Source organism: Eptatretus burgeri, chromosome 6, assembly GCF_056783735.1.
Source record: "Eptatretus burgeri isolate ZD-2024b chromosome 6, Ebu_testis_v1, whole genome shotgun sequence".
Taxonomy (NCBI): Eukaryota; Metazoa; Chordata; class Myxini; order Myxiniformes; family Myxinidae; genus Eptatretus; species Eptatretus burgeri.
The window spans coordinates 11,239,645-11,267,355 of record NC_140966.1 but is presented as its reverse complement, the minus strand read 5'-3'; the positions used below and the strand labels follow the sequence as shown (position 1 = coordinate 11,267,355).

At 44.8% G+C, this 27,711-nt stretch overlaps 1 protein-coding gene across 8 annotated transcripts in view; it reads right to left on the bottom strand.

The window, feature by feature from the left end:
- The window catches only part of NALCN (sodium leak channel, non-selective), a 195,057-nt gene that overhangs the window by 70,281 nt on the left and 97,065 nt on the right, over positions 1–27,711 (bottom strand). For all 8 annotated transcript variants that reach the window (XR_015058942.1, XM_085883982.1, XM_085883986.1 and 5 more), the window contains 5 exons: positions 24,372–24,492; positions 12,997–13,128; positions 11,324–11,491; positions 9,867–9,971; positions 4,993–5,099 (listed from right to left, as the gene is read on the bottom strand). Coding sequence is in view for 7 of the 8 variants with exons in the window: in XM_085883982.1 (XP_085740108.1) it covers positions 4,993–5,099; positions 9,867–9,971; positions 11,324–11,491; positions 12,997–13,128; positions 24,372–24,492 (633 nt within the window). In the remaining variant the exon portion in view is untranslated. The remainder of the gene's footprint in view (positions 1–4,992; positions 5,100–9,866; positions 9,972–11,323; positions 11,492–12,996; positions 13,129–24,371; positions 24,493–27,711) is intronic.

Below are 27,711 nucleotides of genomic sequence, written 5' to 3'. Positions count from 1 at the left end.
GAAATTCCACGGAATTTCTTTGGGACATATCTCGCAAGATTGTGAATGGGGACCTGCAGCCTGAAGGTAGTTTGGATAATTATTGTTCTCACGAGACATAACCCACTGCTACTAAGATTATGAATGGGGTGAAAAGAAAAGTTGAGAATGTGGGAGAGCAGGCTACGAGGGCGTAGGAGTTTGTGAAGTTGGTAATGGCTTAATATTAAGGTTGATCGGGGAGGGGAAAGAGTCAAATATTCCACCATTATAATGAGGTAATGAAGATGCAGTATCATGTGTGGCAATGTAAGAATAGAATGCCCTCTTGCTTTGAAGAACAGAAAGAAAGGGGGAGGGGAGGACAGAGTTGTGTTGGGGGGAGAGGTAGAGAGGGCACAGAGTTGAAAAGGGGGTTTGAAGCTTTTGGAGGAGTTTAGGACTTGCGGTGGGGGCACTGAGGGGGATTACGGACTTGAGGTTGGGAGGGAGATTGAAGCTATAGGGTTGTGGAGGGGTAGGTGGGGTGACGACTTGAGGTTAGGAGGAGGGGGGTTGAGGACTTGGGGTTGTGGGGGGGCAGTTGAGGAATTGGGGTGAGGGAGCTGATTTAATGAAGCAACATTTTTATTGAGCACATAGTTAAACAATATTTAATTCCCATGATATTTCCACTGTTCTTTGCCTAATATTGTTGAACTCACATTTTATATCATGCGGAATTTCTTTGGGTAACTGCTAGTCTGTAATAATACGTGTTGGTTTATAATACGTGTCTGTAATAATACTGCTTAAATTTTGTTTTATTTTCTCCGCCCTTTAAAATGTTTATTTTATTTCAATTTAATTATATACTTGAACACTGCAGAATACAAATTGCCTTGTTGGCAAGTCAAAAACACCTCCAGCGTAGAAGTACTTCGGCAAAATGTTACTCCATTTTTAAACATCTCGACCAATCAAATTTGCAGCTCATGCTCTCGGCATTGGAGAATATCGAAATTCACACAAAACTGTGGCTCATACGAAATATAGATTGTGTTCAGAAACGCAAAGCAAGAGTTGAAAAGACCATTCCTCTGTCCTTTTTCTCAAGACCATGTTGAAAAGACTCGGGTAATGGTGCTCTATTAACTCTTCAGTTTGATATTCTTTTTAATCACGGATGGAGACTCGAATGGCATTTGGTAGAGCGCGTACCTCCACCACACTGAACAGTTTACGTTTTGTATCCCATTGTCAGGCTGGATCTGAATCCGGAGCGCCAAAATTGAATCGGCTTGTTCTTGTCACCGAACCAACCCGTCGATGCAGTTTTGTCATAACTTGTCCACGACTTTTTGAGATATCATGCTACACATTGTTTTTGGCCCGATCTCTCAATGGTGGAGAATCAATTGAAAAATTCTCGAATCCAGATTCAGATCTTCACCAAAATCGAATCAATTAGCCCTTGTCACACACCCGTGTCCACCAAGTTTCATCCGAATCCATCCACAACTTTTTGAGATATCATGCAATATCCTTTTTAGCCTCATTTCTCAAAGGTGAAGAATCAGTTAAAAATTAAATAATCCTTGTCTCCAGATCTGGAATTGGATCTTCACCAAAATTGAATCAGTTCTTTCTGGTAGCACTCCCAACCTGTCCACAAAGTTTCTGAGGAATCCATCTCAAACTTTTTGAAATATCAAGCAATATCGTTTTTAGCCCCATCTCTCAATGGTGAAGAATCAGTGAGAAATTAAATAATCTCGTATCCAGATCTGGAATCGGATCTTCACTAAAATTGAACCAATTCTTCCTAGTGGCACTACCAACCTGTCCACCAAGTTTCGTGTGAATCCATCAATAACCTTTTTGAGATATTGTGCTATATATCGTTTTTGGCCCGATTTGTCGATGGTGAAGAATCATTTGAAAAATTCTCAGATCTGGATCTGGATTCGGGTCTTCACAAAAATCGAATCTATTAGTCCTTGTCACACACCCATCATGTCCACCAAGTTTAATCTGAATCTGTCCACAACTTTTTGAGATATCATGCAATATCGTTTTTAGCCCCATCGCTCAATGAAGAATCACTTAAAAATAAAATAATTATCGTGTCTGGATCCGGATTCGGATCTTCACTAAAATTAAATCGATTTGTCCTCGTCACACACCCAACCTGTCCACCAAGTTTCGTCTGAATCCATCCATAATCTTTTGAGATATTGTGCTATGTATAATTTTTGGCCAAATCTCAGAATGATGAAGAATCACGTAAAAAATTCTCAGATCCGGATCCAGATTTGGATCTTCACCAAATTGGAACCCATTCGGCCTTGTCACACACCCAACCCTTCCACCAAGCTTCACCCAAATCAATCTATTACCTTTGGAGACATCGTGCGATATATCGTTTTTGGCCCTATCTCTCAATGGTGAAGAATCACTAAAAAATTATGAGATCCAGATCCGGATTTGGATCTTCACCAAAATTAAGCGTTGCTGCCCTTGGCTGGTGAACTACTTACACAAAAAATTTCAGAACGATTGCTTGAAAACTGTGGCCAAAAATTGTGATAAACAGACCAACATACTTGTCAAAAAAATTTTTTTCCCGCCAAGTAACAAGAATAAGCTCAAATGAGCTAAGATCATCGTCCTCTTAATGATGACGTCATAAAACAAATACGACGTCATTCTGATGTATCAGGTTTGCGATAAATTATCTGTGCTAATGCCCGGCTTGATTCCCACAAACAAAATTCAAACAGCTTGCCCAGTTTCGGAGATAATGGTACAGGCGATTTCCATTAGCGGCAATATTATAACGTCAACTTTTTTTCTCAGAAGAATTTCCAAAATCGGAGATGGTTCCTGCCTGCGCGTGGGCTTTCTGCATATACATGGCAAGTTTCACGAAGATCCGATGAAAACTCTGGGTTGTGAAACAAAAAACGTCAAAAAATAGGAATGACGTCATAAAAATTGATATGACGTCATAGTGATGTTCGTAGTGATCAAAAATTGATATGTCATAATACCCTGTTCGATTCCCACAAACAGAATTCAAAAAGCTTGCCTAGTTTCGGAGGTAATTTTTTAGGCAATTTCCATTAGCGGAGATATTTTGACGTCATAACTTTTTTTCTCGGAGGAATTTTCAAAATCGGAGATCGTTACTGTCTGCGCAGGGAATTTTTACATATATATGCCAAGTTTCAGGAAGTTTTGATGAAAACTGTGGGCTGTGAAACAAAAAAGTCCACAAGAAGAAGATGAAGAACAACAACGTGAGTAAGACTTGGAGATCCTCGACGAGGATGTAAAAACGTCATGCAGAGCGCAATACTCGCAAAATCCGTAAAATAAATTGGACCTTAAAAAAAAAATTGGTGGTTGCATTTGACGACCAAATATGGAAATAATCTTCAAATTTCAAGTGAATCGGATGAAAATTGACTATTTTCGAAATCGCACCGAGGATGTTGACCGTAGCCCGATTCTAACCTTTTGGTCTATGTTGACCTCAAAATTCAGTGACCTGATATGCAAATCCTGTTCAAATTTCAACTCAATCGGATGAAAATTGACGATTTTAGAAATCCGTCAAAGTTGTTGACCTTTTGACCTCAAAACCAATAGACTTTTTCCTTATGACGAACTCTATCATTTCATAAAGTTTCGTGAGGACCGGTTTAAAATTGTGATCTTAGGCGACTGACAAACAGACAAATGAAAAATTACTCAGAGTGACACTCGGCGAGATGGAATGGCACTCGGTAGAGCGCATACCTCCGCCAGGCTGAACAGTTTGCATTTTGTATCCTACAGAAACAGGCCAGATCTGTATCCAGACCTCAACCAAAATCGAAATGGCTTGTTCTTGTCACCGAACCAACTCATCCACAACTTGTCGGATCCGGATCCAGATTCAGATGTTCACCAAAATTTTGCTTTAGCTCTTCAAAATAAAAATAAAAATAAAAATAGCGTTGCTGTCCTTGGCTGATCACCTACATACACAAAAAAATTCACAATGACTCCTTGAAAACTGTGGCAAAAAAAATCGTGTGACAAACAAACAGGGGTGAAAATGGGTGGCGGAGGTAAAGACCATTCCAATTTGCAAATAAATGGGTATAAATTCATTGGAGGAGGAATGAGTTTGTCAGCTTAGCTTTCACTTGCTTCAATGCAACGTAGTAAAAGCAAGATCGTAATGTTCAGAAGTAAATATTTTGTGGGGAAAGGACATTTTGAACGCTTTGAGGAGATGAGCAAGTGGGCACACTGTGACCTCCACATATTCCCCACGCAAACAATCTGTGCAAATGACCCCTTGCCCCCCCATTCCTGGATCTGCCTTTAACTTGCACTGCAGGAGAATTATTCCATTATAAAGGAGCACTTGTAATCATAATGAATCGAATTGTTGGTGGAGAATAACATGGGTAGTTCATGAACCACTTCTGATTCCGATCTACCATACTCCGTTCCAGAGCGTCGGTGCTGCCAAGGCAATTTCTTTGAAACGGTTATACCAGGTGGTTAGCAGTGGTTATGGCAGGAATTTGTAATTCGGCCAAGGTGCCGGCGATAGCTCGCATTCTCATCACGAGGGACACCGTGGGATCTTTAAGGTCCACCAACTCATGCTGACAAGACAGTGCGCCCAGTTTAACGTCCATTCGAGAGACGACACCCACACACATTGATGAATCACCCTGCCTGTGAAACACCGGGATGACAGTTTATAGCTGGGTCGGGATTCAAACCCAGGCTTGAAAGCTTCGAAGCGAATGCATGAAGCACTATTCTGATTGAAAAGGAACTGCATAGCAAATCATGCAGGATGAAATGCAGAATTTTTTTCTCTTTTTTTTTTTTTTTGTCTTGGAAAATGTCACAATAGTACGTTATGCTTGTGTGCCTTAAAATCTTACATACTGCGGTGAGAGCATGAAGACAAGACAAATTTTAAAATAATTAGAGGAGACGTGTGTGTATATGTAGTATGCTCACCACACTCGCGGGACCCAGAATCCTGGTTTTTTCTCTCCTGGTTTCAGTTTTAAGTTGAGAGTGTTGGAGACACTCACATTGATGCGAAATATTCCATGGCATTTCTCCTAAAGAAAAAAAGGAGAAGGTGCTCAGGGTCCCACTCTTGTTGGTTCCCCTGCAGCTCCATTAGGAGTTGGCAATGTTATCAAGGCCTAAACAGAAACAATTTACCTCCATCAAATGTTAACAAAGAACTGTAAAGACCTGAGTCCTGAACAAAGCCAACACTTCTTGATGACGTCTGTGGAATGGCTGGTATGTACATTTATTATTTATTCAGTTGGAGGAATGTATGTAATGCTGCGAGCAGCATTTTAGTCTCCCCCATAATCTTCCCTCAGGGAATTAAGAGTCCACCACGAAGCATGGACTGGCATTGGTGAGCCTGCTGAGTTGTATCCAGAAATATTGGCTCATATCGGAACTAAAGAATACAGTACAGGGTGACAGGTTCAGAGATTGACAGAGGATTAACTAGGTCAGTGTTTGACTACAGTCTCCCTCTATCATCCTGTCTAGCATTGTTTGACTTGTCACACCTTTCCATCTTATCCAGCAAAGTTTGACTAGTCACACTTTTTCATCCGAGCCAGCAGTGTTTGTCTGACAAGTCACTCTCCTCCCTCTGGCCTGCAGTGTTTCACTCGACAGACTTGTCGACAGACAGACAGACACTCGACAGACAGACTATGGTCAAGATACTCCAGGGGGAGGGGGTATGACTTGTCACGCTTTTCCATCTGGTCCTCCATAACATCCTCTGTGTTTGTGTATTGATGTATCACCTCAACCCCTCCTCTCCCCCAAAGAGTCGATGACAAAAGAAAGAAAGCACTCTGCTGTAATGGATTTCCTCTGATCTGCATATCATGGCTCAGTGTTCCTTTGCCTCCCAAACCCTGAACACTCCCACTGGAAACTTCCCTCTTCTCATTCAACGTCAATCAACCCATTCATCCATCCATCTCCACTCCCTCATCCTTTAACTTCCCAACCTCTATTTCCCGTGCTCCCCTCAAAAACGCTCCCTCTTCATTCAACATCCATCCAAAATCCATCACCCTTTCGCTTCCGAGTTGCTTCCTTCATCGTGTAGAACACAATTAATCCTTAAGTGTAAATTAATTACCTTCCTTTCTTCCCTGCATTTTCCCCATTTGAACACATATTACAGGTCAATCGCAGCATAAAATGGACAGAATGACACCAGGAGATTCTTCCAGAAGGGTGTCCACTGGTCGGATGTGAGGAACCTTTCTGGAAGGGTCTCGAAGACTCAGCTAGCGGAGGACCAATGGAAAGAGACCACGAGCATGTAGGAAGGGTCATGGGGGCTCCTTTACCACACCCCACAGATCAGGTAGATCAGGTATGGAAGCATGCACCGGAGAAGCGCGTCGCTGCGTCCACTTTCCGCCGGTACTCTAGGGGCCTCCGTCTGGCCATCCCCCAGGCAGATGCCAGGCCCATCCCCATCTCCTTCAGATTCCGATCAACCTGCTGCAACCATGAGGCATGTGGTAGGTCCATTGGCCTCCTCCACTCATGAGGCTCCCTTGCTGAGAGAATCTGGTGAGCAGAATCAGCGTCAGGAAAATGAGCCACATGTCCATACAGCCGCAGCTTACGCTCACGGACTATGTAGGTAACAAATCTCATTTGAGTCTCTCCCAGCAACCGCTCGTTGGACACAAAATCTGACCAGCGATAGCCAAGGATTCTCCGAAGAGACCTGGTACCAAAGGAATTAAGTATCTATCCCAGTTCCCTGGTCAGAGTCCAAGTCTCACATCTGTAAAGCAAGACTGGAAGCACCAAGGACCTGCAGACTCGGACTTTCATCCTCCTGCACAAGAACCGGTAGCGCCACACCCCATGATCCAGTGAATCCATGACTCTCTAGGCCCGACCCAGATGTCTATTGAACTCTGGCTCCCAGCCAGCAGACATAAATATCACTGCCAAGGTAAGTGAATCTCTCTGTGACATGACCTCCACATCTTCACCACAAACAGGTTCAGACAAGATAGCAGCATCCACAACATCAATTGAAAGCCTGGATCTTTGTTTTGACCCAGGAAACCCGTAATCCCAGTGGCTCCGACTCCTCATTCAGCACCTTGAGGTCCCCCGAAAGGATATCCAGTCTCTGCAAAGATGACTGCATTATCTGTGAAATTAAGGTCAGAAATATTGACATTCCCAAACGATGCACCACAGCTTGATTTCTCAGACATCCTCCCCAGAATGCAGTCCATACAAGTGCTGAAAAGTGTGGGGGCCAGTACAAACCCCTGACAAACTCTGGTAGCAACTGGAAATAAGTCAGAGATGGTATCACCACATCTCACAGCACTCTCAGTGCCAGAGTATAGTTCAGACATCAGATTGATCAGTTTTGGTAGCACCCCACGAAGACCAAGAACCCTCAAGAGGGCATCCCAATTCACTAAATCAAATGCTTTGCAGAGATCAACATAGGCTGCAAGTAGCACCTGCAGAAACTCTCAACGGCGTTCGTACCCGAAGAGTAAGGGTACGGTTAATCGTTGACCTCTTTGGTATAAAGCTTAACTGCTCTGGACCCTGGTGCTCAAACAGATGGTGGCGAACCCTATCAAGAATTATCCAAGCAAAGACCTTGCCTGGCACTGAGAGCAGCATCACGCCTCGGTAGTTGTTGCAGTCTTGGCGATCACCCTTCCCTTTCCAGAGAGGGACAACAAGGCCCCTCTTCCAGTCAGTTTGGATGATGCCTGTGTTCCAGGCAGAGCACCGATCTGCATGCAATGACATGAGTACAGCATTTCCACCATCCTGGAGAAGTTCAGCATGGATGCCACAAATCCCAGGAGCTTTACCCCGTTTCAACTGGTTCACCGCAGCCTGTGTTTCCACAACCGAAGGTGGATCACATTTGATTGGAGGATCAGCAATAGGATAGTAACACCCCTGACATCCAAGTCGACAGCTGGTGGATCAGCCTGCTGCAGCTGATATGGTACACCCCACGCCAGCCTCAATAAAAGGGAAGTGAGCGAGTGACTGAGTGAAGCCGCTGCAAGGAGAGAAAGCCACTGTGAGTGATCAGAAAGCCACTGTGAGCGATCAGAAAGCCTACTCTATTATGAATATTGGTCTGTGCTGTGCCGGACGAGTCGTTTCTGTCGCAAGCCACCTTCAAAAGCCTGCACCATTGCCTGAACAAACTGACATTGTGCTTGCGCCATACCCTGCATGAGTTATTGCCTGGACATGAGAGCCCGTGTGAGGGTCCAAAGATGGACAGCAGCACGAGATATTTGAACCTCGCGGTTCCAACCACTTCACACCAACACATCGACACTCTCTATTATCCCCTTAGCCCCCCCCCCCACCTACCCTGTCCTTCAGTTGTGACCGACACAGGCTCACCTGTCTGTGTACGGTGAGTCAGGAGTTGCAACGACATGCCGCTCTTCCTCTAATCTGCTCTGTCTATCTACTTTCCCAGATTATTGTGATGGCACGCCTGTCCTCTGTTGTGTAGAAATAAGTAAGATTGTAGAAGGGGCTTCTACATGCTAAGGGCAACTTCTTTTCTCATGTGTCTTTGTCTGCCCATAGTGATTGACTATTGTTTGACTACTTTTTGACTATTGCTTGATTATTGCTTGTAAATACAGTTCGTATTTTGGACATCATGACTGTAATACATGCTTGCTTTTGTTAAACTGCTTTGAAACCTGCCTGGTTGTGCATTTCTTTAATTGGTCGACATAGTGTATACGTAAGAAATAGATGGGAAGTTATATCCCAGCGATTTGCTCCGATAGGATAGCCAACGTTCACCCACAGTTCACTTGCCTGTATGTAATAAGTGGAAGGGTGGATGTTGAGAGCACGGTCCCCCAGTTGGGATAATCAAATCACAAGAATAAGGTAATGTGAGGCTGGGCGTGGGACCCTGTTAGATGTTATTACTTCAACCGGCGTCCGTGGTTGCTGAGCAACCCGTTGGGCCATGGAGTTATCGGTGGCTAACGGATTCAGGGTTGGAGGTCGAGTGGCGGGTCTAAGTCGACCCCCGTGTGCACACCAGCGCACTCGCTTCTGAAACCCGTAACAATATGAAACTGGGTGGGCACTGGACCCATAAAGACCCCCCCCCCTACCTGATAACGCCTGACCAGACCATGCTACATGCACTCAGCAAGCAACCCAAACCTTGTTAACCTCATCAAATTCCAGCTTGCTGCTCACCTCCTCTATTTTTACCCGTATTTTCTCAACTTTGGAATTACCTCCCCAAGTCTGAGCATTCAGGTTTCTCTCTTCACTCCTTTAAAAATGGCAAGCCATCACCTTCTTCTGTTATCCCTTATTCCTAGTCATGATATTTTATATTCTCACGGACTCTCCTCTCCTGTCCACCCAAACCTTTCCACATTTTCTGCTGTTGGACTTTTTTTTTGTCTCCTTACATGCTCCTCGTCTGCTGTCTGCATGCTTTTCATTCCCGATTTCTCTGTCTTCCTTTTGTGCCAATTCCCTCCATTCTCTTGTCATGTCAACTGCACCCCTCTTCTATGAGCCTAAATCTCCATAGAAGAATATACCACTATAATTCTCTTGAGACAACTTCAGGTTTCAGAAGGTTAAAATCCAAACCCATAATAGCACTGCCTTTAGCTCGATTTGGATCCACAACTTCTGGAATGCCAGACAAACAGTATCATTTCAGCTTAGCCACCGTACTCTAGCTGTGTTTCCCTTGTGTGTTTGACAAGCTAATCTATTTCTGCCTAGTAAAGTGTATATCTACCCTGATGGGTAAAAATATCCATGCATACCCGCTCAGCAATGTGTGGGTCATTGCATTTAGCAAGCTGACCAGAGAACAGTTGTACTCCAAAACTGGCAAACACGAACATGAGGGTGAGGAGAAGGATCGACACCTGCAGTGAAAGTAGATGTCAAAGTATGACAATCTTTTTCTTGTCCACCATATAAAAAAACATGTAAACCACTCTCTACTTTTGATTTACTTCAATTCAGAAAAAAATCTGTCAAACCCTCAATAAACTTGCCTACATGTCTCGAAAGTTACAAGGATTTGTTTTCGGAAGGTTCATTTTGAGACAGATTAAGATGACTCCTTTTCAAGAGAATACTTTGTGATGAATTTTTACAATATATATATATATATATATTTGACCAAAAAACATTTTAAATCCAAATAAGTATATAATTTTGAAAGAATTAAATATTTCCCAATTATTTTGTGCAAAATCGTTGAAAAGATTTCATATGAAAGAGTCGACTTTTTTATACAAGGCTCTAGAGTTAGACTCATGAACGAGCAGAATGACAAAGGGCAGCAGATTCACAAATTTCAAAATGGTATTGAGGATGGAGGGGAGAGATGGATGTCATTGTCAGTTTTAGTATTATTGTACATAGTTTTGTAAAACAATGGTATATAGCTTTAGTTTGACAAACGAGTGCAAGCTTAATACTGCAATCCCTTTTTAAAGGATGGTCTCCTTCCCCCCCTCCAACTCAAAATAGCACCCCCATTCTGTCAGCATTATTTGGTGGATGTTAAATATCCAATGGTGTCCTTCGCAAAAAGTAAGCGAGCTATCACCAGCACCTTGGCCAAACTCCAAATTCCTGCAGTAACCTACAGTGGGTATTGGAGAGAAAGAGAAAGAGAAAGAGAAGGAGAAGGAGAAGAGATCCAAATGTAATATTTTGCTTAAACACTAGAAATCCATTTATGAGCCTTTAAGCCCCCTCTGGATTTGATAGTTTAGTGAAAATAGTTGTACGGATATATTAAACAATTCATTAAATGCTATGGTTACTTTGAATCTACTGCATCACTGGTGGATTCTTGAGCTCACTCCATTTTGTTGAAGAAAATAAAAATTAAAGCAAAGACAGAATTCATTCTCATTTCCGAGCACAATAAAGATAACAGCATCATCACCAGAGGGAAACTGCGAGCTATTCAATGTGCCAGCCCAACTTGTTGTCGGATTTCATGGAACAGAAATTTCAAGCTGACGACAGCATGCAGCAAGTGGTGAGTGGTGTGAAATAAAACCTCATTAAAAACGCTCAAATTATTCAAACAACTTTGTCAAAAGAGCGAAGAAGACGGCTGCTCAATAAGGTTTCCTTGAAAGATTTGGCATGAACAAAAAAAATTAATGCAAAAGAAAATGCAAAATGGTCTTTCTTTTCAAGCTCAGAAAAATAGTGATACTGAAACAAAGCAACAGACCTTTGGTTAACCACCTACCAGGAAGATCTCCTTGAAGCCACTGAAAAGTTCTCGGACAACCTTGCGCATCTGGGGTACCAGCTTAAAGATGCGTAGTGGACGAAGACAGCGCAGTACAAGCAGTAGTTGAACGCCAGATTGTGGTGCTACAGTGCGCGGTAACCAGCACACAAACACCAGACTTACCTGAGAAGCACACCCCCCCCCCCCCACAGGCTTAGTTAAATCAAAACTTAATTATTACCTCTCTCAACCTTTCCTACCCCCTTTAACCTTTCCTAACCCAACCATTGTACTTGTTAGTTTCAGTGTGTCTTCCCCTCCTCCCTTTCCTTCTTTTCTTGCTCAGTCCCTTGCTTGATGTTTGTCCCATTGTCAGTTCTACCTTGCTCTTCCACGAGCCTCGCTCCTGCAAGGAAAACATCAACTCAGTGTAACATCAACTAAATGCAGCAGGATCATATTACATTCTCATGTCCAGGTTTTTGCAGCAAGAGCTTGCTGAGAATTCAACATTTCGTTCCACCTGTGCACTTCTCATGCGTTCCATCAGTTGTGCTATGCTATGCCCAAATAATGAAAGTGCTGTGTGACAAGATCCTTATTTCAAACGTTAACAAGTTGGTGTGAAGGCATCATGCCATTACTTTTGTAAAACCAGCTTTTGTGGAATTTTCACTTGTACATGTGGCCTATGTTAAAAAGTATGAAAGCACCAGATGCAACTTTTCGCAAGGAGGATAGATGAGGCAAGCTTGTATCATGTCGCTGTTATAATTATCTTCCAAATGGTTTTCAAGCAGGTGGACAAGGTTTGAGTGAGAAAATTATGCAGGAGATTCAGCCTTTGGGTTTCCTCATTGAGCTCCTGGAATGCAGAGAGAACTTTCCAGTTTCCCTTTCTTTGCGAGGGTATGAGGTTTTCTCGGCTCCGTGAGTTCCTCGCCAAAAGCGGAGTTTATCGCACCGGATTTCTCTGGTCAAAATATTGTCGTTTGCGCTTTGTTCTGTGAATCACATCAGGAATCTGTTTCCATCTTCTCGACTGTTCTTACCTGGTCTTCTTGTATCAATTTTGGAGTCTGCGTTTGTCGAGGTCTCGGCTAGGCCGCATGCTCATTTGTCATAAGCCTTCCATGTTCTCACATTCTTCTCTTCTTTGTTGAAACAAAAAAAGGTGTTCAAACAAAAACCCCTCACACATTCCTCTCTCATTCTTCCTGATAACTTCTTCCTTAATTTGCTCATTCGAGATTATCTTTCTCCCTTATAATCATCAAATCTTCCTTTATACTCCGAGATCATATTTAACCCTGCCCATTAATTATTCTTCCACATGCCCCTCTGTTGTCCCTCTCTCTCCCCTGATGTTAGTGTATTTCCCTGCAATCGACCGTGTTCTTTTTGTTCTGTTCTGATCTGGTTTCTAGCTCTACAATTAGCCTCGACTATATTATAGTCGAAAGAAAAATGCACAAGTATCTTTTATAAACACACAAAAGGATTATTCAATTGCCTTAAAATTAAACACAACTATCAGAACTTTGGAACAATTTTGTTGACAGAAATTAATAAGCACAAAAATTCCTTCCAAATTAAGTAATACTTAATCTTAATACCTGGTGTTGACACTTAATACCTGGTGAAGTGTAGAAGCTATAAATTTCCATTTCCGATCATGTTTTCCTCACCAAGTAAATGAAAATGTCCATCACACCTCCAAAGTCCTTAACAATGGCCGTGGGCGTGAAGAAAAGTCCATCTGCAAATATTTTCAGGAGCAGCTCAAGACTCATGAAGATCACGAAGATAAATTCAGTTACCTACAAGAAACAAAATCGTAAATTATTCTCACGAGCATGTTGCCCGTGCCCGCACGGGATTCTAAAAGGGGTAGGGATGAAGGGGGGGAAAATACAAATCGCGTCTTCTGTCATTGAGCCGTTAAGCTGGGAGCAACAATTCACATTTATTGCCACATCTGATGCAATTTAAATGCTCTCATGTCGGTGAGGTGTTCCACTTCACACTGGTTGTTCGATATACAGTAGGTAACTTTTTGATGTTTGGGGTCCATAATAAAAATTTGTATTGGTGCCAAAGCCAGTGACCAATTGAAAAATTAATAGTCGAAAGATATGTATTTGTATGTTCGATATTTCATGTTATGGCAAAGTATTGTTACACACTAAGACTAAGGGGTATGCGGGTGGTGGCAGTCCACCCCGGGTGACAACCGGAGGGGTGGTGGGGGTGGGGTGCCATTTGGAGAGTTGAAATACTAGTACGATTATATAACGATGGTTTTTGTTGCAAGTAACATAATATTATTGTTTATCAAATAATGAAGACAGTAACTCGGAACTAAAACCATCGTTATATCATCGTAAAATCATTGTTATATATTTAATTTCTCCTCAAGGGTCAGGTCAGGTATGGGAGCATGTGCCAGAACAACGCGTCGCTGCGTCCACTTTCAGCCGGTACTCCAGGGGCCTCTGTCTGGCCTTCCCCCAGGCAGATGCCAGGCCCATCCCCATCTCCTTGAGATGATGGTCAACCTGCTGCAACCACGAGGCACGTGGTCAGCCCATTAGCCTCCTCCACTCACGAGACTCCCTCGCTGAGAGAATCTGGTGAGCAGGATCAGCGTCAGGAAAACGAGCCACATGTCCATACAGCCGCAACTGATGCTCACGGACCATGCAGGTAACAAATCTCATCCGAGTCTCTCTCAGCAACCGCTCGTTGGACACAAAATCTGACCAGCAATAGCCAAGGATTCTCCGAAGAGACCTGGTACCAAAGGAATTAAGTATCTATCCCAGTTCCCTGGTCAGAGTCCATGTCTCACATCTGTAAAGCAAGACTGGAAGCATCAAGGACCTGCAGACTCGGACTTTCATCCTCCTGCACAAGAACTGGTGGCGCCACACCCCATGATCCAGTGAATACAAGACTCTCTAGGCCCGACCCAGACGTCTATTGAACTCTGGCTCCCAGCCAGCAGACATACATATCACTGCCAAGGTAAGTGAATCTCTCTGTGACGTGACCTCCACATCTTCACCACAAACAGGTACAGACAAGATAGCAGCATCCAAGATGACATTGAAAGCCTGGATCTTAGTTTTGACCCAAGAAACCCGTAATCCCAGCGGCTCAGACTCCTCATTCAGCACCTCGAGGGCCCCCAAAAGGATGTCTAAAGTCTCCGCAAAGATGACTGCATCATCTGCGAAATCAAGGTCCGAGATCTTGACATTCCCAAACGATGCACCGCAGCTTGATCTTTCCGACATCCTCCCTATAATCCAGTCCATACAAGTGCTGAAAAGTGTGGGGGCCAGTACACACCCCTGACGAACTCCAGTAACAACTGGAAATAAGTCAGAGATGGTACCACCACACTTCACAGCACTCTCAGTACAAGAGTAGAGTTCAGATATCAGATCGATCAGTTTTGGTGGCACCCCACGAAGACCAAGAATCCTCCAGAGGACATCCCGATTCACTGAATCGAACGCTTTACAGAGAGCAACATAGGCTGTAAGCAGCCCCTGCCGAAACCCTCGTCTGCGTTCGGTGAGGACACGAAGATCAAGGATAGGCTCAATCGTTGACCTCTTTGGTGTAAAGCCTGACTGCTCTGGATGCTGGTGCTCAAGAAGATGGTGGCGAACTCTATCAATAATTATTTGAGCAAAGATCTTGCCCGGCACGGAGAGCAGCATCACGCCTCGGTAGTTGTTGCAGTCTTGGCGATCACCCTTCCCTTTCCAGAGAGTTACAACAAGGCCCCTCTTCCAATCAGTTGGGATGATGCCTGTGTTCCAGGCAGAGCACAAAACTGCATGCAACGATATGAGTGTGGCTTTTCCACCAGCCTTGAGAAGTTCAGCATGGATGCCACAGATCCCTGTAGCTTTACCCTGTTTCAACTGGTTCACCGCAGCCCGTGTTTCCACAAGCAAAGTTCGACCACAATTGATTGGAGGGTCAGCAACAAGGATTATAACACAATTAACATCCAACTCGACAGCTGGTGGATCAGCCTGGTACAACCGCTCAAAGTAACCGGCCCAGCGGGCATTCACTTCAGACTCCTCTGTTAAGAGCCTACCACTCTCTGCTCTAACTACAGTGCTCCGAGGGATGGGCTTGGATGAACGCAATGCTCCAATTCCCCTTTAAGCGGGACGAGAATCACCTGTCCACAGGTGATGCTCTACCCCCTCACAGATTCCTCGCACATAGGCCTCCTTGTCCACCCTTAGTGCACGTACAGTTTTACGCCTCAGCTTCCTGAACAGCTCAGCTCTGCCATTCAGCCTGTCCCTGCGACTCTGGTCAATGGTATCCAGTGTCCCTTGAGAGACAAACTTCTTCTTTGCCCTGCGGTGAGTTCCAAGACATCCACCGGCAACATCAAGGACGGTGGTCTTGAAGGTAATCCATAACTCTTCAGGACCCCCCAAAGCACTGAGACACCCCAAATGTCCACTCAGCCTGTTCGCAAACTCCTCAGCTACTCTCTCATCCTTGAGCTTGCCAACATCCAACCTAGGCTGGGATGGTACCATTCTCCAGGATTTAAAGTGCAGCTTTAGAGTTGCTACAACAAGCCGCTGGTCAGTATTGAGGAACTGAGCACTCCGGTGGACTCTGCAGTTCTGGATCATCAACAAGGACACGGTCAATCTCCTTTGCCACACCGCCAGCGTTGGAATACCAAGTCCAGCGATGAGCTTGTGGGCACTGAAACCATGAACCAGCCATCCTAAATCCATGACTTCTTGCAAAGTCAAGGAACTTAGTGCTATTCTGATTCATAGCTCCTGACCCATGGGGACCAACACACATCTCATAACCGTCCCTATTAGTTCCAGTCAATGCATTGAAATCCCCCAAGACAAGAATTGTATCTCATCTGCGGCACTGATCAACCACAGACTCGAGTGTGGCGTAGAATGTGTCCTTCACGGTGAGATCACTCGCCTCAGTCGGAGCATAGACAGAGACCAGAGAAATGAACTCTAAGGAGTGACGAATCCTTAGTCTCATAATACGCTCGTTAACCGGTTTTACCTCAATTATCATTGGGGTCAGCTTATTGGACACAGCTACAGCAACTCCCTGAGTATGGTAACCATCAGAGCGACCAGACCAATAGTAGGTGTAACCACCTGCCATGATCTCACCACTATCTGGTCTCCGAACCTCAGAGGGTGCTGCAATACCGATGTGCAAACGCTTGAGCTCAGATGATAACAGAGACAGGTGATCATCCTCTCTTCGGGATAGGACATTCCAGGCACCCGAAGGGACCGCCTCAGGTTAACCCAAGGAGACCGCCGTCTGGTGGACGACACCTCAGCATCACTCCGACACACTCTCCCGCAATCTGACCCAGGGAGGTTACCCCGTGGTTTTCCTCCTTTCATCAAAGATTGGGGGTCCCGAAGGCTTTGCCCCAATCCCGCCATCTGGTGAGCTGCCCTGCGAAGGGAAGCTGCACAGGAGGTACTCCCACGGAGTGGGTTTTCAGATTTTTTTTGCGTTTGTGTGTTTTGCGGAATGAAGGGTTTTATAGTGGCTGGAGTGCAAATCCTGCTACCAACCTCCTAATAAGAAGTAACCCAACTACAGGAGGACGTCCGCAGACACAGTTGGGCACTAGATATGGATGGCCGTTGGCTCATAAAGAGCTCCTCTGCCCTTTGACAGGTTTTGTTTTTAATCCTGCTGGGTGTCCATATCCAAACACCCTCCTCACCAGAAAAACTGGTGGGGGAGACGGTTTAGTCACCGACAACCCGACCATGGAACAGGTTAGTACAGGTTTACATGATACCTGTAGCAGGTCACAGATCTGACCTGACCTGACCAGACTCCTCAAGAGTCCTCATAAAAAGCACAATAGCAGCAGACAATATAAACACAAGTTCACATAACTGGTACTCAGGTACTCATGCACGGTAAAAAACAAACAAACAACTAAATGTGAACTTCAAAAATGCTCAGAAAGCTCCAAAGCGTCCGAGCACAACAGAGGCTTTTGATGGAAAGTTTTCTCATCGAGTGTAGGTAAGATTCTTTTGTGATAATTCTGATTATTGATTCACAGTGATGTCAATGTACAAAATTAAGTTTATAAATTATAACAATATAATTTATGAACTGTATTGTTAGAGTATAACTTTTAAGATAAAAAAAAAAGATTTAAGGAGAACGCACCAGCAAAGAGGAAGAAGAGGAGGCTCAGGAGAATCCAGAATGAAAAAAAGAGTGGTTTGTGAGTGTCTCGTCTGGAGCGAAAGTTCTGAGAGACCACTTACAGAGGAGTAAGACGCATACAAAGCTGAGTGGCACATTAAAATTTTTAGTGGTGACTGGGAAAGCAGACGAGCATGCTTGAAGCTGTCAATTTTTTTTTGAGTATCAAACCATTTCTGCTGGTACTCATTGGACGACCGAATTAAAAATAAAAAAATCTAAAAAAAATCTAAAAAAAGCACGATCCGAGAATTTTTTTTTTGTCATCAGCTTTCTCCACCAATTCGAACCAAGCTTCCATCAGTTACCAGGACAATTTGCATTGTGGGAAAGGTCATGATTCGTTCTTTGGGTTGACGTCGTTTTAAACTCGTTTGCATAAACCATACACGTCTCGGCCACGTTGGTAGCTCGACGCGCTTTATGGGTTAACCCTTTCATTCTGAAAAGTTAATTAAATTACTGTGCCGTATTCGCAGGCCTTTTTAAAAGTTAATCTCGTCCATTAAATAGTTAATGGGCAGGAAAAACATCACTACAGAAATGAAGTCATGCAACTGCCGGGCATTCCTTGACAGTGGATTTTCTGTTACCTTGTTGAAAATTCTTCCTGTAGTGTAGTAGACAGTAGAAAAATCGTGCAAATTATGATACAAGCATCAAATTTGGCATTTCTGTTCTGCAGGGCTTTCTGATCAAATCTGCCCGATTGGCCATTTGAAAATCCAAATTTTGAAAAATTTGAAAAAAAAAAAAAAACCTTAAAACAAATTTGAAGTCACAGCTGGCTGAAATTCTTGAAGCGCAAGTGAACATCCCAGACAGAGAACGAAGGGGAGATGCAGTCATCATTGATGGCTCAGCACTTATCAATGCCCGACCTCCACGCACTTCAAAGATATTTGATGACTATGCTAAAGAAGACATCATCCCAAAGGTGGAATCCTATGGTGCCAGGTACGAGAGGGTGGACGTAGTGTTTGATGTGTACAAGAAGTCAAGTCTGAAGTCCGAGGCAAGGTCGAAAAGGGGGCAAGGAATCGGAAGAAGAGTGACAGGAACCAGTAAGACCCCAAGTAACTGGAGAAGCTTTCTTCGAGATGACAGCAACAAGACTGAGCTGTTTCACTTCCTTGTGGAAAAGATGTGTGAAGCACAGACGACAAGCACAGTCATTGTCACAAAAGGAGAAGATGCCATTAGCAACACAAGGAAGTCACTGGATGCTGTGTCTCCATGTTGTCATGAAGAAGCTGACACTCGAATATTTGTACACGCCAGGGATGCAACGACGGATGGTAGCAAGACCATTATCATTAAGGTTAATGACACGGACGTACTAGTCAGAGCAATATCTGTACTGCCAACCTTACAGGAACTACATCTTGAGAAAATGTGGATTGCCTTTGGCCAAGGAGCCAAGGCACGATGGATTCCAGTCCATGAGGTAGTTTTTGCAATAGGGCCTGAGAAAGCAAGAGGGATCCCATACTTCCATGCGTTCACTGGATGTGACGTTGTGTCTGCCTTCCGCGGTAAAGGGAAGAAAACTGCATGGCAGACTTGGAACGTCTTTGATGATGTTTCTGAAACATTCACCAATCTCAGCCAGCATCCAACATTGATTCGTGATTTTGACTTTTTTGAACTTTTTTTTTTTTCTTCAAATTTTTCAATATTTGGATTTTCAAATGGCCAATCAGGCAGATTTGATTAGAATCCCCTGGAGAACAAATGTGCCAAATTTGATGCTTGTATCATCATTTGCACGATTCCTCTCAAAAATTGCTGTTATCTGCCCCACTACCGGTAATGGTTTCTCTCTGGTTGAAGATGTGTTTTTGTTATATCAATGCCAAGCAGCATTACCTGTTTGCTGAATTTTTAATGTCCTGCATTTTTCTTACTTCCAGTTTGCTTACGACTGGTAGTCTACAGTACTGTAATCCACTTTAAATTTTACTTGCAAACATGATATATTTTTTCTGTGCAGTTCATTTTTAAAATTATTCATCTTGGGGGGGGGGGGGAGAAGGCACCAGTCTGGATGCCAAATACTCTAGGTACACCCCTGATGTTACATACATTACTTCTGAATAACTCCAAAGGCCGACATGTCTTGGAGAGACCACAGACGCCTTCTACAACCCTTAGCACGGGACGGATCTTTGAGCCCAGAGCTGATTTACCATGCCAGTGAGCTCGTGTGGTGGGCGGGGAAATCAATTTAACCACAAGCGATCTTGCGGTGGTTAACGTAATTGGCCGAGCAACCAATGCTGTGGGTCGCACTGTCAGAGCTACCCTTAAGATTGTGGACTCAGATCAATCTCCCCAGGAATGCTATTTGGACCAACCCCATGCAGGATAAATCAGGACACATTCAACGCCTCAATAACTTATGAGACATCGAGCAGGGCAATAAAAAGAGCAGGAAGTGATGGGAGGAATGGCAGTTGGGGATTTCGAACATGAAATGGCAGGGAAATGAGGCACAAAAAAATGGCGGGAAAGCAAGGAACATGCATGGCAAGCAATTTACACGATCAAAAACACATGTCCATTTCCCCTTAACCTCTACAGATCAAACATGACCCCAGAGCACTTACGAACAGTTACTCATCATAAAATAGATGAATGGATCCAGACGTGAGGAAAAGCACAGAGAGAAGGGTTGAGGGAGAAGATCATTGAGGTCGATAAGAGAAGTTAAGGGAATTGGTCGTGCCATCAGCACACCTGAGATCGCTCCGGTTGAAGTGATTTTGCCACAGCTCAGAGCCCAAACTCGCACCTCGTGCCGCCCCTTGCAACAGAACCCCGATGGTCTGGGGTCTCGGGTCGGAACCTGTCTGGCCGGCTTGATGTTCCACGGGCTTTGGACATCTTGTTCTGTGCAAATATCGACAGGCTTTGGCGTTTTGAAGGTGGTGCTCTCCTCTCAGAGGTGCTGAAGAATACTGCACTGGAGCCATGTCGTGTTGAAAGTCCCATGGAGAAAAGTGACGAGAAAGAGAAGGTACAGACAAGAAGAAAATGTCTGTGTGAAATGAGGGCGGCAGGTGGTGTGGAAGAGAGTGGAGCATGGATACGGGCATGAATTGCGAGTGGGGAAAAGGTCATTGGCAAAAGGCTCTCTTTAGGTCTTCATCCGATTGGGTTCATTGGAAAGAGAGCGAAATCGGCCTAGCTCCCCCGTTTTATCCTTTTGCAGCATGTGGGTGGGCACTTCCACTCTTGCTGGCTCCTCATGCTGCCCTGCGTGACCACCGGCCCTACTCCGGTGCCGTTAGCCCGAAGTGCGCGAACGTTGTTGCAGGGCATTGTGTTAAATGAGTCGATGTTTGTGAAGGTGTGAGTGGCAGTGAATGGCATGACATGCATGAGAATGTTGGGAGAGAAAGAGAGAAAGAGAGAAAGAGAGAAAGAGAGAAAGAGAGAAAGAGAGAAAGAGAGAAAGAGAGAAAGAGAGAAAGAGAGAAAGAGAGAAAGAGAGAAAGAGAGAAAGAGAGAAAGAGAGAAAGAGAGAAAGAGAGAAAGAGAGAAAGAGAGAAAGAGAGAAAGAGAGAAAGAGAGAGAGAGAGAGAGAGAAACAGAGAGAGAGAGAGAGAGAGAGAGAGAGAGAGAGAGAGAGAGAGAGAGAGAGAGAGAGAGAAATAAAGAGAGATGGAGAGATGTTAGGAAATGGAGAAATAGGAAAATAGAAAGGGGAGGGGAGGGAGGAAGGGGAAATCCCAATATTTTACATACACAATGCATATTGACCAAATGAATACAATTGATCTCGCTCTAAACAGAATACAGTCAAAGCTCGTTACTATGCCACCCGTCGGGACCGAGCAAAAGTGGCATAGTAGCGAGATTTTGTAAAAACGGCCTTATTTTCTCAAGTTACCCATCTGTAGTAAAAGGCACGACTGTTGTATAAGCTAAGCGAACGGAGAACATACACACACTAACAGAGTTCACACACTAACATATGGCATGACGAGAAATTCACGACACACAAAGCTTTCAAGAATCGTCGGCTGGCGCATCTTCTTTCGGCGGATCTCGTGCATCTCGTTGTCTAGCCGATCGCACGCTTGCATCACACCGGGCTTCCCGCTTCTCTGCTGCATGAACTTCCGGACGGTGCTACAAGCGCGCTGGGCTTCCTCGAACGGAACGATTTCCTCCTCGACAGTTACCTCGTCATCTTCGCTTTCCACCGGCTCCTCACTGCCCAGAATCTCCTCCGCAATCTCCTCCAGCGTGAAATACCCGCCAGTCGCGAGGCGCTCGTCGGCTTCGAGAAAGTCAGACAGCTCGATCTCCTCGTTCTCGTGCATCTTTTCCTCGGCAGGCAGAGCTTCCCAGATGTCGGGCAGCTCCGCATCCTGTGGCTCAGTTTGGATCTCCTCTTCGATGAACTTGGCCTTCGCGAAACAGTTCCTGATCGTCGACTTGCCGACCTGCTCCCAAGCACGCCGGGCGACGTGTAGAGCGTCGAGCAACGTGAACTTGAACTCCTTTCCCTCGTCTATGGCCTCAAGCCGGCGGCATAGCAGGAGCTTCTTGTAGTGGCGCTTGAGGTTCTCTATGATTCCCTGATCCATTGGTTGCGAATTGGCTGTCGTGTTGGGTGGGAAGAAGACCAGTTGGATGTTGTTCAGCTCGAGCTCGGGAGGGTGGCCAGAGAAGTTATCGAGACAGACCAGCACTCTGCGTCCCTGCTGGCCGAGTCGTCCGTCCCACGCACGCAACATCTCCTCGAAAAGCTCCGCCGTCATCCACGCCTTCGAGTTCGCCTTGTACTTGACCGGGATCTCTTTGTTCTTGAAGGCACGGGGTTTCTTGGAATTGCCAATCACCAGAAGAGGGAACTTCTCGCTGCCACTCATGTTTGTCCCAACCAGAAGAGTGATCCTTTGCTTGCTTTTCTTTCCTCCAGTACACCGCTCTCCCCTGAAAGCCATGGTCTTGTTCGGAAGCAGCTGCCAGAAGAGTCCAGTCTCGTCCAGGTTGAAGACGTCGTCTGCGGAGAACTGCCCGAGTAAGGGCCGGAGAACCTGTTGTTGCCACTCAAGAAGGGATTGCGAATCCACCGCTCCAGCTTCGCCCTGCACTGTCTTGAACGTGATGCCGTGGCGCTTCTTGAAATTGCCCAACCAACCGTCGCTCGCCATGAAGTCTGGGATGTGCATCAGCTCGGCCAGTTTCATCGCCTTCTCCTTGATCAGATCGCCGCTGACAGGCACATTCTGTCCTCTTGATTGCTTCAGCCACATGAGCACTCCCTCATCAAGCTTCGGGTCGTGAGCCTGCGTCAACTTCATGCGCTTCGATGGAAATCCAGCTTTGATTGCAGCCTCGATTGCATCCTTCTTGCTGAGAATGCCCTTCATGGTGGTTCTCTTAACTTTGACGCCCCATTTCTTGCTAATCTCCCTGGCCAACTTGGACTGATTCGTCTCCTTCTTCGCGGCATCAATGATCTCCTTCTTCTCCTTCAGCGTAAAGTCGGTTCGCTTGCGTTTCTGAGCTGACATTATGGGCTGAATTTGAAAAAAAATGATGTCACTGTTGTACGTGTGCCTGCATGTCTGTGTGTGTGCTCGCGCTTTTTTGTTTCTCGTTGTGCGTGTTGTGATTGGCTTGTTGTGGCTGGCATCGGGGAGAAGAATCGCGTGTTTTGACACAGTCTGACTATGCGCGTACGTATTGAGTTATGTTGTGCGCAGCTGGACTGTAGTTCGTCGCTTCGCCTTTGGACGTGAGTGTGATAATCGAGCACTGCGCAATACAGACTTTTTCATGACTCGTGCCTTTTAACAGTCGCACAGTAGTGGCATGGTAGCGAGAATAGGGGGTGGCATAGTAAATTTATTTTGTATTGAATTTTGTCGGGACCGAGCAAAAGTGGTATAATAGCGAGAGTGGCATAGAAGCGAGGTGGCATAGTAACGAGCTTTGACTGTACTAAATAAGTAACTGATTGATAAATATGTGTGTGTGCTTCCATTCCCCCCCGGGGGGGGGGGGCGAACGATGTGCAACCCCGGGCCACAACCGTAACAGCATATTTGCTGATGTGGTGCTCCCATCTGGGCACTTACCTCACGAATGTGAAAGTCCCATGTTAAAGTCCCATATACTGTCTTGTAATTTATGTAAAAGTTCAATAATGCCCCGCATAATAATGATCTGAATGAGCTACTCCGTAACCCTTTGGTCACATGATTCAAAAAAGTAAGTCAGTAAATAACTTCCTCATGAATTGGATGTTGGTCATTGTTAGTTCACATACAGTAGTACATGCACGTTATCCCGGTTGAATTTCATTTAATAAGGTTCAATCCATCCATTGGGACTACACTCTGTACAGAGCATCAGTGCTGCCGAAGCAGTCTCCTGGGCTATTGGGCACAATCCTGGACAGGTCACCACTCCAACACAGCATAGTCAAATGGCTCAATCATCCCAGCAAGCTACCACTCATTTTGCCAACCTCAGAAGGATGACAGGCTGAGTCAAACCCACCTGGTATTAATTAATTGGCCAAGCAGGATTTGAACTCAGGAGCCTAGGATCCCAAGCCCACCACCCTCACCATGAAGCCAATACCGGGCATAAGGTTCAATGATTAAAAAGTGCTTGGATGTTTTTGCAACAAAAATACAGGGAGGGAGAAAAATATCTCTTTTGGATTGAGTGAACAAGGCTGTCGATTCAGTCTTCAGCTAATGGGTGAGGGTGATACAGTATACATCTCATGTGGGTGTGACAAACAGCTGATCAAGTCCCATACCTGCAATGAAGGTGTGTGCATGACCCTCACAAAGGGCGTTTCAAAGGTCATGGAGATGCAGGAACAAACGGTTACAGTGATCATGACCCAGTCCAAGTAAGTCACCAACCCCATCAGATTACTGAGAAAGAGAGAGAGATATCTGTGTAGCACAATTCCTTCAACTCCTACTTCACACCAAAATGTCAATGGTTTCAAGCAGTTTTAAACACCCACAAAGAAACACCTGGGTATACTTATAATATCCAATGTAAATATCAACCTACACTTGCGGTCAAAAGTTTTAGAACATCCCCATTTTTCTAGTTTTTACTCTAATTTGAGCAGTTTAATGTTTCAATGTACTCTGAAATTAAAGCATGGAACAAATAAACAATTGCAGATAAAAAATAAATCATGGAATCGTTTTGTTGAACAAAATTTAATATTAATTTTGAACTCATCAAAGTAGCCACCTTTAGCAGATATAACAGCCGAACATACTCGTGGCGTTCTTTCTACAATGAAAATCAAATATTGCTCGGAAAGTTCTTCCCAACACTGTTGCAGTAGTTCCCACAAATGTGTTGTACTTGTAGGTTGCTTTGCTTTCACCCTTCTGTCCAGTTCATCCCAAACCAGCTCGATGGGGTGTAAGTCTGGAGACCGTACTGGCCATTCCATGATTTGAAGCCTACCGTCTTGTTCTTTTCTTCTAAGGTGCTTTTGACATAGCCTGGAGTTATGTTTTGGGTCGTTATCTTGCTGTAGGATGAACCCCTGACCAACTAGACGTAGACCAGAGGGTATTGCATGGCGCTGCAAAATGCTGTGGTCGCCATTTTGGTTCAGGGTGCCAGTCACTGTGTGCAAGTCGCCGACTCTGGATCCAGCAAGAGAGCCCCAGATCATCACACTTCCTCCTCCATGTTTGACAGTTGGTGTCACACACTGAGGAACCATCCTTTTGCCTACTCGACGGCATACAAAAACTCTGCGTGATGAACCGATGATTTCAAATTTTGATTCATGTGTCCATAAGACCTTCTTCCAGTTTTCAGTAGTCCACTGGCCGTGCTTCATGGCCCAGGCAAGTCTCTTTTTCTTATTTTGCCATCGTAGCAATGGCTTTCTTACTGCCACTCGACCTGTCAAACCTGCAGCTCGAAGTCTTCTCTTCACAGTTGAAACTAAGACTTCCTTACTTCGACCAGGGTTAAGCTGTGCTTGAAGCTGCTGTCCTGTAAGCCGCCTATCACGCAAGTCGTTGACTCTCAGAAACTTGTCTTCTGATTGTGTTGTGGCTTTGGGTCTGCCAGACCTCTTCCTCTCAGAGTTTCCTCCAGTTTCCAAGTGCCCTTTGATGGTGTAGGAAACTACTCACTGACACCTTGGCTCCCTTTGCAATTTCTCTAAAGGAAAGACTGACACTTTTAAGGGTTATAATGGTCTGTCTGTCTTCCTTTGTTAATTGTCTTTTTCTCGCCATTATGATAGCAATACACTACTTCCCACAGTGTAATATTGTCCAAATAATGCTTCAGAGGGTGCAGCAACACAGTCTGTTCCAACACTGCTTTTACACAGACAGAGGGTTTGTAACTAATCAACAAAAGTTGGGACATCTGTAGGAATTGTTTGCATCAACTTTCAAGGCTTAATTTACTTCCATTGCTGCAGAACAACTGCAGTTGCTAACCCATTACTTGTTCCCTGCAAAGGGCCTTTTTTAACAACTCTGAAATTTACATTATTTTTCAGTTTTTGGTAACCTAAGCTTTTTTTGTAACCTCTGGTAGTTTACTGCTTGGCTTTGTACCATTTCAGGTTATTCACTGCACTTGAACTGCTTAAATTTCAATAAAAACTGAAAAAATGGGGGTGTTCTAAAACTTTTGACCGGTAGTGTATGTGAAAAGTTGAGTGGTTCACTTTTTTTTGGATACAATGTCGAGGCTTGTATAAAAGCTAACACACAGAACATACAACAAGGGGAGCAGGAGATAAGAGGGGTGGGAGAGGGAAGGACATAACAGTGTGGAACTGAGACATGAGGAGATCTGTGGAAGGGGGAGGGATGGGGGCAGGGTACAAGGGGTAAACAAGATGGACACTACAGGGACTTTCAGGAAGGAAAGCAGAGAATTTGAAGGACGCTGGTTTGGGGTGGATTAATGGGGGTAGAAAAGATCGTGGTTTTGGATGGGGGAAGATAACAGGTGGTTGTGAACAGCTGTTTTGAAGACCTGGAAGGAAGAGTGAGATTGAAGAGTGTGTGGGAGTTTGTTCCAAAGGTTGGGAAAAAAGAGGAATGAAAGAGTGAAGGTGAGCAGTGATTCTTGATTTTGGTACTTTTACCAGAAGGGGGTTGCTGGTAGACTTTGAGCGCCCTGTGGAAATATGGGGGGGGGGGGAGACATATCACAGACAGAGCAGGGGTGGGGGGGGTGAGACCGGAGAGGAGACGGTGTTAGACAGAAAGACCACCAACCTACCTGTGGTGAGAGAGTGGGAGACCCAAAGACTCAGCCTCATCGTAGGAGATACCAATGATCCTAAATGCCTTAGTTTCCACAGCGTGAAGCCAAGAAAGGTGAGAGGCAGGAGCACCAGCCCAGAGGGGAGAGCAGTACTCCATCAGGCTGTGGATGAAAGCTTTGTCTGTGGTCAGGTACTCAGGTGTGCCAAGGAAGGACTTTGCAGGATGGAGGATGCCCAGTCAGCGACTGGCTTTTGAGGACAGCTTGGAAATGTGGCTTTCCCAGGAAAGATTATGGCAGATAGTGAGACCCAGACGCTTGAATGAAAGGACTTCTTCAAGAGGATTGTTGAGAAAGTACACTGGAGAGGAAGTCTGTGAGCCATGAGTGGAGATGTCCTTGGATACCATAGGAAGAGAGTTTGGTGAGCAGGGCAGGGTGCCAGACCGTGTCAAAAGCACGTGATAAGTCTCGGGAGATGGCTCTGATTTCATGTCTGGCATTGAGGATCTCCATTCATTGTTGGGAGAGCAGAAACAGCATATCCAGGGTAGAATGCCCCTTTGTCCAAAACCACATCAGACAAGAAGGGGATTTAATGTTTGAAGATAAAAAGAAAAGCAAAACAGTAGATGACCAAAAATGATGCTGGAGAGAGCATGAGAAAGAAAGCGACCCCCCCTCCCCCCACAGGCCATTACCATGGAGCATCCACCAAACTGGGAAATGTGCAATGGTCATGTGGATTTTCACAAGTTCACATTAACACCAGTCCTAGACACTGATGTTTTACTTCAATGGATTCATCAGCAAGACAAATTGCTTCGTGAGAAATATGGGAAAAGAAACTCTTCAAGCAGAGCGAAGTGCTTTCACCAGGA